The following is a 16,178-nucleotide window of genomic DNA, read 5'->3' on the forward strand; positions in this document are numbered from 1 at the left end:
CATAAAATAGTTAGAATTTGTTCGATAGCTAATTAGTGTATTTTAATTCTTCGGTACAATAAATCACGGGTTACACTGAAATGAAAATATTAAAAAATTAAGGAATTAGTTTAAGTCAATGACAACAATATGTCTGATTAGTTTTTAGACTGTGGAAAATTAATAACAACAAAAAGAAAGGTTAGAAATTCTTAAGTAATGAATTATTGAATCTTGTATACAAGACGCTTTCCTATTATTTCCATTGATCTTCTTAGTCCTTGACGCCTGTGTCATCCACCGAGAAGATTTGTTCGAAGTCATCCATTCGGATTGATCCTGATACGGAAAATCTGACGTTGAAGGATGAAATTAGGAAAACACAAGTTATCTCAATGCACGGACTACAAGCCGCTGAGAATAAGAAGCCTAGACGGACTACTAGCCGCTGTATAGGCAATCTTCACAATTTTCACTCGCTTCTAGAGCTCCTGATTAACCAAGAGGTGCATGCGACTTTTGAGAATAGGCTAAAAGCCTCAATCGGGCTCAAAGCCCCTTAACTGCCGTGTACAAGGACTAATATCGACTTAATAAGTGACATTGCTTTGCGTATATTTGAGTATTCACAAGACACAGGATCTCGAGATCTCCATAAACACGCAGAGGACCCTGACTTGGTCTTCTCTGCACAACAACATGGCCGATCGACCCAAAACGCGCGCGCCGCCACACACAGAAGGAGGGCAGCGCCGCCGCACACGTTCGTGTTCGTCAACACGGATCGACTCGCGACCGACTAGATAAGCGAATTATCGACGAGCATTAACTCTCTGACTCTCATCTTCTTCAACAGAATTACTATAAAAATGATCCAAGTAATTAATTTTATAATTATATTTTGGAACAACTATATTTTTTATGGTTGTCCCAAAATATCATGGCTAGAACTATACACATAGTTACTGTTATTATTATTATAGAAGTAGTAATCATAATTATAGTAATATGTAATTATAGTTACAAATACCAAATATTTTTCTCTCAGTGCACCATGATCTTCGGCATTAAATTAAGGATCGCGACCTCCCGAAAGTTAAAAAAATATTATTTATATGATATGTATATAAGACAAGATATATGTATTTAAAAAAAAAATATTTTATCTGTACTTTATTTCCTCATAACATAGCTATTAATATATTCGCGATCAATTAAGAATAATTGAAATAGATATTACATTATTTAGGACGGATCGATAAAGTTAGACATTTTAATATCTATAGTGCGCAATGAAAATTTTCTTAATTAATTATTACGTTTATATATTTATCATTGATCTGATGTTGTGTCTTCAAATCAATATCACTGTGACAATATTCTGCATTCAAGGCTCTTACACGCGATAGTAAACTCGGACGTGCATTTTCGGACATGTGTAACGTTTGTGTATAATTTCCAGTGTATGAATCCGAGTCAAATGGCGGTTGTTTGTGGTGCTGGCGGTGGTGTCAATGGTGTCCAAGCATTCGGCTGCTCGCCGGTGATCTCTGTGTCCTGTCGATGATGATTGTGATGATGATGTGGATGATGATGATGATGATGATGATGATGATGAGAAGGATGAGGATGACGGTCGACGACCGTGGTTAAGTATCGTCTCTCGTCGTCCGGTTGCACCTCGTTCAAAGCATCTGCGGTTTGCTCGGGATAGCCTATTTGGATGTGAGGATGCTCCTTAGGCGGACTGTCATATTCTACACTGACCGGCGAAGACGTTTCTGTTTGCGGAAGTGTCTGCAGATGTAACATCTGCGCTTGAGAGTGATGCTGCTGCTGATGACGATGCTGATCGGGAGTAGTCGATTGTACCGGCGAGGTATGATGATATTCGTGGACGTATTCGTTCGCCTCTGCTGGAGGAACGGGTTCTCCACTTTGTGGATGTAAGCCCGTATGGTGTAACCCTGCGTGCGAAATGGAACTATACGGAGACATTTGGTGATGCAAATGAAGATTCAAATTTAAATAGGGTTGCTGCTGCTGCTGCTGCTGCTGTTGCTGTTGCTGTTGCTGTTGCTGTTGTTGCTGTTGTTCCAGAGCGTTGGAATGTATCCAGGTCGAGTCAGCGCTATGCTGCTCTTGAGATGGTAAGTTTGACGGCACATATAAAGTGCAACCGGTGACGGTGGTCGTGGAGACGGTACCGACCACGGCTCTGCCGAGAACCGTGTGTGATGACGTTGGCGACGGTGACGGTGACGTTGGCCATTCCTGCGACGCGACGGGCGGTAAGCACGTAGAGTTGAGATTTTGTAGCGATTCTGGACTCCGCGGTGACCAGGCCGGAGCCGCCACGTAAGCCGTGGAATGTAAAAGCGGCATCGGTGCGTACGCGTCCCCATGCTGTTCTATGTATAGAAAAAAAAAGATTATGCTTTTTTTGCAAACATTTTATTTATTTTTAAAAAAAGAGAAGAAAATATCGTTCCTTAAGTTCCTTTACTTAAAAAAATGAAACAACTAAAAAAATATGATTTTCAAGTTATTGTCATGAATGAATTAGGTAAAGATTATTCTGTCAATCATCAAAAGTAAACTAACTTAACTTCTATCCACTAAACAGCATTTGTATCGTTCTCAAGGTTTTCAAAGAAACTATAATACTTTCTATAAGAGCGACACATTTTGGGATGTATCATTTTTTGTAAATAAACATGAGAATCTTCTACGAAGAACATTTAGAGTTAAGGCAGTTTTGATGTGATCGAAGTTTAAAGAAATTGTTTTATTTTGAATTTAGTCATTTAGCTGATTTAAATATAAACTATTGGTGATATATAAGATATTTCATGTTATGTCATTTTTCATAAATTATTCTGCATTTGTTACAATATTTTTAGGATATTAAAATCGTCCTAAAAGATATTTTTTAAGGATTATAAAACAAAATAATATTTAATCATATTTCTAAGAATTTATCCTTTTTACCAATACTTTTTGATTAGTTAATGACTTTCTATTAAATTGAAAACTAGTTTTTCCTTTTCCTGAAAAAGTTAATTTTTTTATCAGAACAAGATCACTTATATGAATACATTAACTAAATAAAAGAAGCGCCTAATTACGATCAAAAGCTATCCCCTCAAATTAAATTAGATCGTCGATTTAAGGAGATCATTAATTTGAGATCCCTCGTCGGAAAATCCGGATTCGAATTCCCGGTTGAGGGAATATTTTTTGTAATAAGTTCTTTAAAGGTTTTAAGATGCTAGTAGCATCAAATCGACAATCTAATTTAATTTGGATGGATTACTATTATTTCACTTTGATTGCGTTGCAAGTTGAAAAAATAATTGACGTACAATCACATATCTGAGATAAATTTATTTGAAAAATATATAGACGTATTATTCCAATATCTAACTTTGACCGTAATTGGAGCTTCTTCTATTTAATTGATTAATTTTTTGAGTTGTATCACTTTTGAAGTAAGGGAACGACATATATTTTTTACAACCTACGTTTTTTATAAAGATTTATAATTAAAATTCTAATAAAACAGTAAAAGAATTTTACTTACCATCTTGAACATACTTGTGTCTCAAAGTATAAGGCGCTGCTCTGCAGGCGCTTCTGTGCCCAGATGTAGTGACGGTGCATGAATTAGAGAAGTGATTGCTAACACAAGCCGATACTTGATTTTGTGCGGCAGCTATCGCTGATGCGGTGTTGTATTCATATCCCATTGTAGGTTGCGGTAAAAACAATGCGCTTGCATCTGCAAAATGTTATCATATTATTAATTATTATTTTACAGAATCCCAGTTTAAATTGCCGATTTATTCCCAGCATTCTTTTTTTTATTCATAATATTTGCATTATTGCCATTATTTATCATGTCAACTTACATTGCGGATAAGTCTGTGAATCGGCAGGTCTCTCCTTGGCATCAAGAAACGCCTTCGCGAATGGATTATATTTGATCTTCAGACTCGTAACTTCCTCGTTCTGATACGCTGTCACCGCGATGAATTGCGTTTCGGGAAAACGATATGTGAGAACCTACAGTAATAATAGAATAATTATAATGATAAAATAAAATAATTGAAAATTATCGGGATTAAAAATTATGGCACAAATAATAATAAAAAAAAAACAAAGAAACGAGAGAAAGAAAGGAGAAAATGTACCGTTCTCTGTTCTTCGGCACCCACTCGGACCAAATGAACACGTGGCTCGTACTTATGTAACGAGTTCAGCATGATCTGCCCATTACCATTCGACTTATTTGTTAATTTGACCTTAGCAAATGATACTGCCTCTTTCATCCAATGAGCTCCGAAATTTGGACTTTCCGGGTGGATGTAAATCGGATTAGGCGGGGCAACTTCCGCTTTCCCACCTGGTACCCACTCACCATTGACGTATTTCCACCTTGATTCGGTTAAAGAACAAACTTTATATCTCACAGATGATTTATGTAAATCATTCATATTATAAAAAAAAACCAATGTATATGCATTAAATGTCCGGTTCTTTCTCATAAGAGACTTGGGAAGAATTGTACTACCTGTATTCTTGTTGAAAAAAAGAAACGAGAACAATCTTATAAAACTAATTCGGTAAAGAGAATTTACATTAAGTATTCGTAGGCTCAACAGGATTAGTACTGTACTACTCTTTTTTATTTTTTTCAATCATCTTCCGAGATTGTTTTGCGAAAGCTATTATGAGGCTCGCGAATGCCTCATGGTTCGTTCAACACCGATGACGAATCGTCGACGAGTTAAAAATAACGTACTAACAAGTTTAGAATCGACTTTAGCGACGTTACGTGATGCTTGAACGAAAGGGGTACGGTAATTACGACCTGTTAGTGTCCTTCACGCCCCCCGTTCCTTTTGCTCGCGAAATAAATCAATGCAAATCGGTAACGCGCTTATACGTTTGCTGCCTACACAATATTTCGATGCTATGCGCTTTCTATTCTCCTCAGCATAACTTTGCAATTTGTACAAAATTTTCACTTGTTATTAATTAAAATTAAGAGATAGTTTAATTCCTCAGCCGATAAATGCCGGGTCAGTCAAGATTTAAACTTTAGAACTGATGACAAATATATGAATAATATTTGAATAAATATTTACATATATTTTTCTCATGCAATAGTTGAAACAAATTCTTTACGTGTCTAAAATCAAAATAAATATCATATGTTATAAGTAGAGATTTTCTTCTATTTCAGTTATTCTCTATTATTTTAACGCTATTTTTCTCTTTTTTGAAAAACAAAAATATTTAAAAATATGGTGAAATAAAAATAAATGTGTGAAATTCTGCCCTGGGACAAAAGATAAAGGGTAGGTGAAAAATTGACTCAGTATACACATATATTGTGCGTACGACCATTTTGCTACCCACTGTGTCACCCTCTATCCTCCGTAGCACTTCGTATTATCCGAAAATTAAACTATCGGTTTAACTTTAACTTTCGAACTATAATATTCAGAATAAAATTTTTATGATTACTTTTAAAAATCTAGATATATTTCCCTAAAAATCTCGATGTTTGATACTTGAGAAAAAGAGAAAAAATTAAATTATTTTTAACTTTTGATAAAACATGGAAGATAATCGTTGCTTTTCTGGTTCCTAGTCACTCACCACTACTATCTTAACTGTCTCAAATTATGACAAAAGCGAGAAAATTATAATAAAAATTCTTACAAAATATAATAATATATTGTATAAATATATAGGGTGCAACTTAAAAAACGCCCACGAACCGTGTAACACTACTTCTGATCAAAAACTGACATGAGTCTAAAACTAATTTGCAATTTTCGCAATAGTTAACAAGACATTAATTTCTAAATGTTGTCAAATAAGTAGATAAAATCGACGCATAAGACGACTTTAAAATATTTTTCAATGTTCTTTATGAAATATCTCAAAGACGAACTCTTAACAATTTCTTAAAATTGTCTTATGCCAATTGTCTTATGTCAATTTTAAACATTATATTTACTGGATAACTAAAAAAAATTGTGAAAATTGCAAAATGGCTCATAAGTTTTAGACTTAGTTTTTTATTAGGTATAGCGCTATATTCGTAGGCATTTTTTAAATTACACCTTGTATATTCCAATAAAACAACTTATTCAATAAAATCGACTTGTAACATATATCGAAAAGTCTCTTGTTTCACTATAATTAAAAAATAACCATATATCTAGAAATGAAATTATGCATAAAATAAAAAATAAAATAAGTTGTGTTCACAGTTATAATAAACTGTCTAATGTGTGTGTGCGTGTGTGTGTGATATAATGATATATAGAAATAAATATAGGTTAATTTCTCTCCGAAACTAACAAAATAGTTTTCGGTATATTTTATAAATTTGTTGGATTGCAAATATTGTTTTATTGAAAAATATTTCTATGCAAATAATTTTTGCAAAAATTTTTATTTTTTCTGCTTCTGATGTTACGATCTAAGATAGTAAGTGAAACGTGATAAAAGTGACAATAATATAGTGGCAAGAAGCCTCAAGACGGGAGCAGAATCTTCCATAAAGCGTAATGCATAAGAAAATGAGCCAATCAAAATCCTTCATTTCCTTTCTTCTCATCGAATAAAAGATTCTGATTGATTGATTTTCTTATGTCTTATATACAGGGATGGGAAGTAACTCGTTACTTGTAACGAAGTTACAATTAGAGTTACTTTTTTTCAGTAATTGTAACTTAACTTCGTTACTTTTTTTCCATCTGTAATTATAACTTAACTTAGTTACATCTTTTAAGTAACTAGTAACTAATTTAATAGTTACTTTCATGGTTATTTTATATATTTTAAATTTATTTGTCAATTTAGTATGCGGTAGTGTCCACTTGGCGCTACAAATACTTTGAAACATTTGATTAATCAGAAGAAAAAAATTTAATTAAAGCGTTCAATGAACTCTTGTATCTGTTTGGTTTATATTTTGAACGGTTGTAGACCATTTTGGATTAGTGCTGGAATTTATTTGCAACTTTTAGTCGAATATAAAAAGAATTTTTTTACAAAAAACATTGTATATTTGTGCTATTTCATATTCATATGTGTTTATATTACTTTAACGAAAAATGTCTTTGCGATACAATTTTTTTATCTTTTTGAATAAAATTATATAACATGTAAATACAAAAAAAAGCCTTTTTTTTTAATTGTCCTAGGCTGCATTACTCTGATGATCCTGTGTATCATCCTTGTTTAATATTAGGTGAAAAACAAGGATAAAACGGTATTTGAAGGGACAGTTGGATAACGTTTCTGAATACAACCCTAATGGTATCGATACTACTAAAATTCCGATGAAAAATTCCGATGAAAAATTCCGATGAAAAAAGTAACTTCAAAGTAACTTAAAGTTACTTTTTCAGTAACTGTAACTGTAACGAATTACTTTTCAGAGTCAATAACTTGTAACAGTAATTAATTACTTTTACAAAGTAACTTTCCCATCCCTGCTTATACATTATGCGTTATGCAAAAATCTCCTGCTCTTAAGAAGCTTTCTACAATAAATCATTAATAAGAAGAAATTAACCAATCTCAAACGAATGTGAAAAGAATAATCGACTATGATTGACAATTTCCTACGTCTTAAGACTTAAAACTTGAGTAATAGCTTATTGTAGAAAACTTCTAAAGGACAGGAGCATGTAGAGTCTTGCATTAGACGTAAGAAAATCAATCAAAGTTTTTTACAATATTTCATGGAAAGAAAGGAAATGAAAGATTTTTGTTGGTTCATTTTCTTATGCATTATGCGTTATGCAAGATTCTGTGTTCCCACCTTTAAGAATACACTTGTCAAATCATTTATTATACATAAAATTGAACATTACCTGTGCGGATCAACTTGCACGAATTCCAGTAGCAGAGTATACATAGCCGCCGGTTCCAAACCACGTGCAACGACCTTCACCACGGGAAACATTCTCCTGCGGACGAAAGTGACATGTCAGAAATGCGCATAATACGTTACCGATCGTAAAGCCATGAGATTTGCGGGATGCGCGCGAAAGATCGACATCGACGGTAAAATCCACGGTGTGGATCAAAAGATAACCGCCGCGAACTTGGATACACTTGTGTCTCCTCGACTATACATTTACGAGCCGTGTATTAATAAAAACGATTATGGTTTGTCGATTGCGGGTGTGCAGGCAAAGTGCTTGCTCGCAGGCATCAGCTCGACAGGAGAACGTTTTATAAGAGGACTGTAAGCATCGTAAAGTTTTATTGCCGATGGCTGAATCTTCCCACAATAATCCCGGGGAACTCCGTCTTTCTAAAGATCGACCTTTATCATTCACTTTGGTATCCTAACTATACATTGGCTCGATATTGTCTATTTCTTTACAATAAATAATATGTATCTAGATATGATATGTTTTTCCTGAAAAAGTTTTCCACCGTCAGACAAATACTGACCGGACATTTTCATCGACCATCAAAACATTATGATTGTCGTTATGTTTTCGCTCAAAAGAGGAGCGTAGTTTTAAAAGAAAAAATGAAAAAATGAAAAAAACTAGTTGAGATTTATTTTTTATTTTTTATGCGTTCCGACTTTGATATTTCATATGCCGTGCAACTTTGTTAATAATACGTACCTCATACATATCGTGATCTCTTATTAAAAAGTATGAGAGTTTTCATTGCCCAGAGAGCTGCTGTTATATTATAATGTGAAATGTATATTAATTAAGCAAAATATTTACAGTATTATTTGTCCCAAATAAAAAATATGCGTACCTAGATTGAAACTGCTATGCAGCTTCCTTTGCTTTAGCTCACGGCTTAACATTTTCTTGCTATAATATAGAATGTGAGAGAGAGAGAGAGAGAGAGAGAGAGAGAGAGAGAGAGATAAATAAATAATCGATTTCCGGTTTTGCCTGAGATTCTAGCTAATGATATTTTTGTTCGCGGTAAACAAATATTTCTATCGGATATCGGATGTCTATCATGGCTAAAAAAACTTGTGGTATCTTATTCTTATGAGTTTTGGAGTGCATAAAAATCACTTTCCCGCGGTAATATCAATCCGTACGTTGTACCGATCGTACAATGCATTAATATAGTAGCAATAGAGAACTATTCCTCCCTTCAAGCTCAAATATTTTTTATTAATCTTCCAGTTAATCCGTATGCATGTACCTTCCATTTTTTGTGACGATCATCTCGTTCGTGATGCACTGGAATCTGGTCCAGAGCTCTCGATCTTCCAGCGACAAAGACAGCGGCAATCCTTGATTCCCCGAGATCGCGGCAGGAGGGCCAATATTTTGTCTCGCAATCGAACCCCGCTCTTCGCGATCTTCTCGATCCTCCACAGGACTCGTCCGATTCTGCCTTCCGCCGCGATCTCGCTCGCGATCTCGCTCCTGCTCGCGTTCCCTTTCGCGCTCGCGATCGCGCTCGTGGCACGAAGAACGCGTTGGAGAACCCGGCGTTCGCGGCGCGCCCGCCGGTTGCATCTTGAGTGTTCTCCAATAATAAATCACTTTGTATATACTTTGATCCTTTCACCCTCTCCGATATGTTATCAAATTAAAAATTCAATCGACGTTCTGTCTCTTGATCAAGAGTAACAATTATATATAAACTGTTGTATATACAAGGACAAAAAAAAAGTACGAAAACTACATGCGCGACGCGGTATATTTTCCAAAGAGACTCACAGCAGGAGAGAGGGACGTGAAAATTTGGTTTGCTTTCGCTGTTGATCGATTCGCAGATTCCAAATTTGCGACGTCGTCCCACGGGCACGGATGAGAAAAACGGATGTGATCTTGCAGAGGACAGCGGAGGGGGATGGAAAAGCGTCGTTCTCGTCGCGGCACCAAACGTCTCCGTCGGCGGCGGAGGATAGGCCGCGTTGTGAGAAGCCGCGCCGCGTGGCCGTAGGCTCGTAACACTTGGGCGCGATATTTCACACTAGTCGGCGAAGACTCGCCGAAGACTGACCGGCGATATATCTGCCTCTCTGTTCTCGCTTCGCGTCCTCTCTTTCTCCGTTTCTCAGTGGGTACGCGGCCGTCAAGAGAGGCACCGGCTCGAGCCGTGTTCGCGCTTGCCGGGTGCTAATTACTCGCTAAATTAGGAGCTCACGGGTGCAGCATGGCGGTACCATTACGGTATCCATTGGTTGAGGTCGATTTGCCGGTCGCCGCGTCGTCACAACGGCGGGTGCCGCCTTCGATGTCATGCCTCTACCAATGGACGAGTGAGTCGTCTTTACAAATCCACCGTGATTGGTGGGTTCGACAACAAACATGTCGTTCGCTAGTCCGCCCACGTCGCCGGTCGCCGGATTCTCGATTAGTCCTTACGGACAACGTACACGGATCCGCACGTGGTGAACCGAATCGTTGCTGTAATCGTCCTTTTGATTAATGTCGGTCGGTCGCGAATTCGTCTTGATCGAAAATATATACGTCGCACGGCCGATGGGAAGAAACCATCTTACCAAGGTCGCAAGGAAGTGTTTGTATCTTCGTGGAGCGAAATCACGGCAATGCGACATGTCACCTCTACGAGTTAATATTTGCGTCTGTTGCACTCGGGAAAGTATGCGAGATGTATTTGTTTCTCGTGAAAGATGTAAGTGTTGCTCTCGTTGACGAGGCATAACGGGCCTCGACATAGCCACACTAAAAAAACTTAAGAAATTGTTTCTCTGTCAGTTATTCTAATTTCTCTGTTTAAATATTCATTTTTAATATAAGGTAGCATTAATCTCCACAGCAAAAAATGAAATAGAATTAAATTGAATTAATTACTTTTCTTCTCTCTCTCTCTCTCTCTCTCTCTCTCTTCGTTATGTATAATAGTTACTGTCAACGAACAATTTGTTTAAAAATGAAAAGTGATTACACTCTTGTGTTTGATTGCGCTCTATTTTCTTTTATATTATAATTCTTTTTTGAAAAGAGGATGTTAAGTTTTGGCTGTTCATCAATCAAAATGAAAAAGTTCTGAGATGTACAAATTATATATGTTAATTATATATTATATTAAAAGCTTACTTAATGGAATCGAGTGATAAATCGTTTATCTTAATTGGGGAAACATTAAGAATAATAGGAGAAATTGCGTGATAAAATCTAATCACATTTATTGATAAAAATTGTTAAGTAAAACATCAAGACATCCCAGGAATTAGTAAGTGTGCACGTTATTACTTAAATCACTATTTAAGTGTTATATATTTAAGTAAAAGAAGTTAGAAGAGATTTTCAAGCGATTAAGAATCCAATATAAAATAATAAATTATTTGATTTCGAATTTTAGATTTGAACAACAAACGTGCCTAAGTTATACGTGTTTAAATACTAACAATATAGTCTTTGTTGCTTAAATTCTGGAATATGTTGATATCTAAATTTTTAGATTTATTATCTTTGATATACGATTTCTTCCGATGATATACGATGTTTTCGATATTTTCTCGTGATAAGCGATACACTACTCGATTCTATTTAAGGCTCGGTTTTTTTATTCTCTGGTTAACTTGTGGTTAGACTTAACCTGATGCTTTATCCAATAAGCTTCGTTTATGATGATGTTATTTATGATGAAGTCCATTGAGTGAAACATAAGGTTAAGCTTAATTACAAGTTAACCAGATAATGAAAAATCGGGCGCGCGCACATTAGCAGCCCTTTAATGTAATACTTAATTCACGTTCGGATTAAATATCTCAGAACTTTTTCATTTTAGAAAAACTTAATATTCTCCTGTATATATTGTATAACAAGATTTTGCAAACATTTCAATAATTTACTTAAAATCTCGTGATTCGCATCTCAGTCTCAGAAAGGAAATTCGTGAAATTTACTTGTAGTAATTTCGATATTTGTCGATTATGAAAATGGAGTTCCTCGTCTATCACAAACGAAACGATCGGAAAGGGGGGAGGAATAGGAATATGTTAGTCGTCTGGAGTCAAATGACAAAAATCAACAGAACACCGTTCGACCAGTCGCACGACGCATCGCGAGCAGATATTTGAGGAGGACCGTTCTCTTGTTTGCCATCGCGCACGGTTTCGGAGTTCGGACAGCAATCGCCGGACGTGAAGACGGCTGTAACTCTATCGGTTATTTGTGCTAGCAATTTCGTGCGGAGAGCATGTACTCGTGATCGTCCTGGTGCCGCGACATTGCCGGAGGCCGAGAGCGGAGCTATCTTTATTGAAGGCGGTCCGAGGTTGTCGAAGGTAATTACAATTTTCAGCCTGACTGCATCTGCGATTATTTACCAAAAATACCGTCAGTTCCTGAACCGCAAACTGCGCGGTGACATCAATCGCGAGATCTTCTTAAAAGTATATATGAAGTCGAAAACGAAAGTGTCATTTTTATTCTCCAAGTACTATCCACATCCGGTAGTTGTAAAAAGACAAGAACTTTTTAGGCAGTCTAACTTTCAACATATAGATGTTGAATGCGAGCTATATATAAAAAAAAACTGTATACAGCTACATACAACGCAGGCTACATAAAAAGAAAAGGATGCTAGTTCCTTCGGATCTAATGCTGACGACTTTCTAAAAGCATGAGTCTCACAATTGTACAAATCATAACTTTTATTAAAACTTTTAAAACTACCTTTCCTCTACACCTTTTTACAACAAAAAGATGTTTTTTTTTTACCTGCGTTGATCATAATCTTCAATGTAACACACATTGTAGAGGTAGGATATTCATCTTGTCTTAGTTCTTTCAACTGGCATGACACACACTTGGAAATTAAGAGATTTCGAAGGTGGGTTTATGTCCGTCCTATCCGCTGCACGGTGGCGTATCATAAAAATTTTACCTCGAACGACTTCTACGCAATCTGTACAACACTGCAAAGGTGTTTACGATAGGGACATTCTTGATTATTGCTACCTGCCGCTAGGTAGACACGAGTCGGGAGGTCTTCGGTATTCATTTATACTGTTTAAGGGATACCGCTACAGTTACGACCGCTTTGATAAACCGCTTTTTTGGCGTTTGTCTATTTACACACTGTATCATTCGCCGAATATTTTTAGCGGAAGTTGTGCGTTCCAAACGTCAAAAACGGCGATGTTTGCCGGGCAAAGATGTCATCATCTTCCCAAAAGATCTTTCAACTTATGATAATGCTTTATCAATCAAATCGTTGGCCAAGAATAAATTTACGATAGAATCAGATATGTAAAGTTTTAAACATTCAGAATTATTTATTACGCGATATTGCAAGTTGGTTTCTACAGGAAAAAATGGTTTTAATATCTAAAAAATTTTATTGAAATATCTAAAAATTTAGCTAGGTATATGTAGATCAGAAAATAATTTTATATTCAATTAGATTGAAAATAGTTATGTAGGACGTTTAAACTGAATATAATTGCTAAAATATAAAAGTATCTTGCAATATTGCTTATCATGCTTGAGATTCTTACATAATTATTTTGATAATCCAACAAAATTATTTTCAGACGCTATATAGTTAAATTTTTAGATATCTCAGTAAAATCATTCTTTTCATAAATTCGTATAATGAAGAAAAGAAAAAGAACAAAATCTAAGAATTAAGATAAGAAATATGCCGCAAATGTCAATTTCTAAAAATTATATGTTTAAGTCATTGTGATAACTCGTCGCTTAACAAATAAAATGTTTGAATATTCAAACGAATTACTGCTTAATTATTAATAATGATACCAACTACTGATTTTCTTTAATTATTTTTCTCGTTAGATTTATACGTGTCCAAGTCAGGTGAATTTTTATCTTGATTCATCTTTAGATTGATAATTTCGCGTTCTCGTTGAATATTGGGATCTCTCAATTCATCTACGCTAATGATGGCATAATTTCGTCGTGCACGATCACTAATGATTCTTTCGTATCCCATATGATTACCAAGCAACATTGGGAATTCCGTCGGATGTGGGATCGTTGCTTTTTGCCGAATCCACTTTGTTTGATTGAAATAATCCATTAAAGCCGCGTAAGTCTGCGTAATTTCATGGAAAATAAAATTAAAAATCCTTAATGTCGATACTCAAGTTCCAGAATTAAAAATATGACTAACTGTAATTTCGTGAGACTTATGTTGAAATTCAGTAGATATTATCTGAAAGTAATATTAAAATTTAATGTCATTCTTACCACAAGGTTATCAGGAATTCTGGCTATTGCGTGTCCGGTCTGGGTGAACCAACAATACTCATTGGGCAAAATATGCGATATCAGTCGTCCATCTTCTGTGAATCCGTGAATAGTATTGGCTCCTAGGATACCGTGGGATTTCGATGGAAAGGGAAACAGCAAGGGAGTCGTCAAGTAGGCTTCCGGGATCAGCTGGGAAAAAAATAAGACGTACTATTTTGTTTTTTTTTTCTTTACTGTCGCATAGACATCCGTTTCTTTTATTCTTGTCATACTGCTCGCGATCGTCCCAATCGAATGAGAGTAAAGTTATACATTTCAATGTTGATCTTTATGTCCATCTTATATCACAGGACAATTATACCGCAAATGCCAATTTATCTACATATTCAATATATTTTTCATTTTAAAAGGACACTGTACCTTTAATATTTTCGGCATCAAAAATTTTTGACATTTGTGGTACTTATGTTGCATAAAACATTGTAGGTCTGTTGTATAGGTCGGTTTGTTCTATCATCTTTAGCTACCGTTGCTTATGATATTGTATCACACAGCGTACATTTATGTTCATCTGATTAATTGAAAACACAGTATTCTTCATTTAAAGTTATCTGTATCTTCCAACATGCACAGTACATCAACGCCAAGGAGATTTTTTTATGGTGTCACATACTATTGATATCTAATTCAGAATTATTTCGATTTCGTCCTACGAAGATAAAGTAATTTTTTGATTATGATATTTACGCACACTCCAATTTGACAGCTGTTTAAATATGTTTTGTAAGGCGTGAGATTATGCTCATTCCGTTGCAAGAAGTGGAATATATTTTTTTCAATTTTATATATGTGTGTGTGTGTGTGTGTGTGTGTGCGCGCGCGCGCGCGCGCGCGCGCGCGTGTACTAATATACTTTCATTCACATAGTCATACTATTCTATCGAATATATTCCACATTTTCGGAGCGGAAGTGTGACGTTTTGCTTTCACTCGCGAGCGATCGCGCGAACAGAATGAGGGAAATTGTTTTTACGCGACCATACGTAGGACGTAAGCGCGACGGTGAACGCGACATAAAAGTTTTTCGTTTAATTTTTGGTCCCATCGTAGGTACAGGGTATCCGGCACGAATTTATCCCGAATTAACTGGTCAATATAAGACTATGACGCAAGTTATAGATATTAGCGCGTATTAAGAATCTACCTACAATGAAATACATTTCATTGTAAATTAGAGTGGAAAACAAATTTTTGTGCAAAATTAATATATTCAAAAATTAATATGAACATTTAGCAGAGTTGGCAAAAGTCCACATTTTTTGGATAAAGTCTATGCCAGTGGTAAAAACCGGTATTTTCCGGAAAAAACCGGCAAAAAACCTGATCTTTTCTATTAAAAATAATCAAATAAATAGATTTGATTATTTTGAGTAAAAATACATTAAGAGGAAGACATAAGGGCCCTGTATGGGCTTGCTTTGAATCTTGTACAGTTGACAACATTATTAAGCAGAAATGTATTGCTTGTGGAACATTAGTTAGTGGAAAAGCTCCACGACTGAAACATCTTCAAAAGTATAGTAAGTTTGAAAAAAACGATGATGATAATAAAAGTGAATCAGACAGGAAGAGTGAAATGAATAAATCAAGTAAAAGAAGAGAGATGCATCGATAGCGAATCATCTTCATGTGTTCTTATATTTTAAAACAGTAGTTTTATAGTTTTTACCAGTTTATTATTCCAGTGAATAAACTCCGGACCGGTAAAATCCGGAATTTACTCTGGTTTTTTCCACCCACTGGATTTTTCCTGCCAACCTTGACATTTAGAGGTAAATACAATCAGCATTTAAATGCAATAAAGTATATATATAGGTATAGAAGAGTATTAATTTAATTGGTCCATTAATTATTAGTTAACCAACTAAAATTAATTAGCAGTATGTGCAAAGAAAGAAAAAATGTGTATATAATTGTCTCAAGTAT

The 16,178-nt window shown here is 35.4% G+C and overlaps 2 protein-coding genes across 2 annotated transcripts; both read right to left on the reverse strand.

The window, feature by feature from the left end:
* Positions 1-1,272: 1,272 nt before the first annotated feature.
* Positions 1,273-10,036, reverse strand: byn (T-domain transcriptional activator brachyenteron). The gene is made up of 6 exons (XM_018508219.1): positions 9,199-10,036; positions 7,881-7,976; positions 4,173-4,416; positions 3,891-4,044; positions 3,563-3,760; positions 1,273-2,390 (listed from the first exon to the last, which is right to left on the reverse strand). The coding sequence occupies exons 1-6, from the start codon at positions 9,516-9,518 to the stop codon at positions 1,456-1,458; spliced, it is 1,947 nt and encodes a 648-aa protein (XP_018363721.1). The 5' UTR covers positions 9,519-10,036; the 3' UTR covers positions 1,273-1,455.
* A 3,687-nt stretch (positions 10,037-13,723) lies between these two features.
* LOC108761611 (uncharacterized) lies at positions 13,724-15,572 on the reverse strand. Its single transcript, XM_018508221.1, has 4 exons — positions 15,562-15,572; positions 14,613-15,396; positions 14,190-14,381; positions 13,724-14,034 (listed from the first exon to the last, which is right to left on the reverse strand). The coding sequence occupies exons 2-4, from the start codon at positions 14,664-14,666 to the stop codon at positions 13,756-13,758; spliced, it is 525 nt and encodes a 174-aa protein (XP_018363723.1). The 5' UTR covers positions 14,667-15,396; positions 15,562-15,572; the 3' UTR covers positions 13,724-13,755.
* Positions 15,573-16,178: the final 606 nt, after the last annotated feature.

This window comes from Trachymyrmex cornetzi, unplaced genomic scaffold (assembly GCF_001594075.2).
Source record: "Trachymyrmex cornetzi isolate Tcor2-1 unplaced genomic scaffold, Tcor1.1 scaffold257, whole genome shotgun sequence".
NCBI classification, from domain to species: Eukaryota; Metazoa; Arthropoda; class Insecta; order Hymenoptera; family Formicidae; genus Trachymyrmex; species Trachymyrmex cornetzi.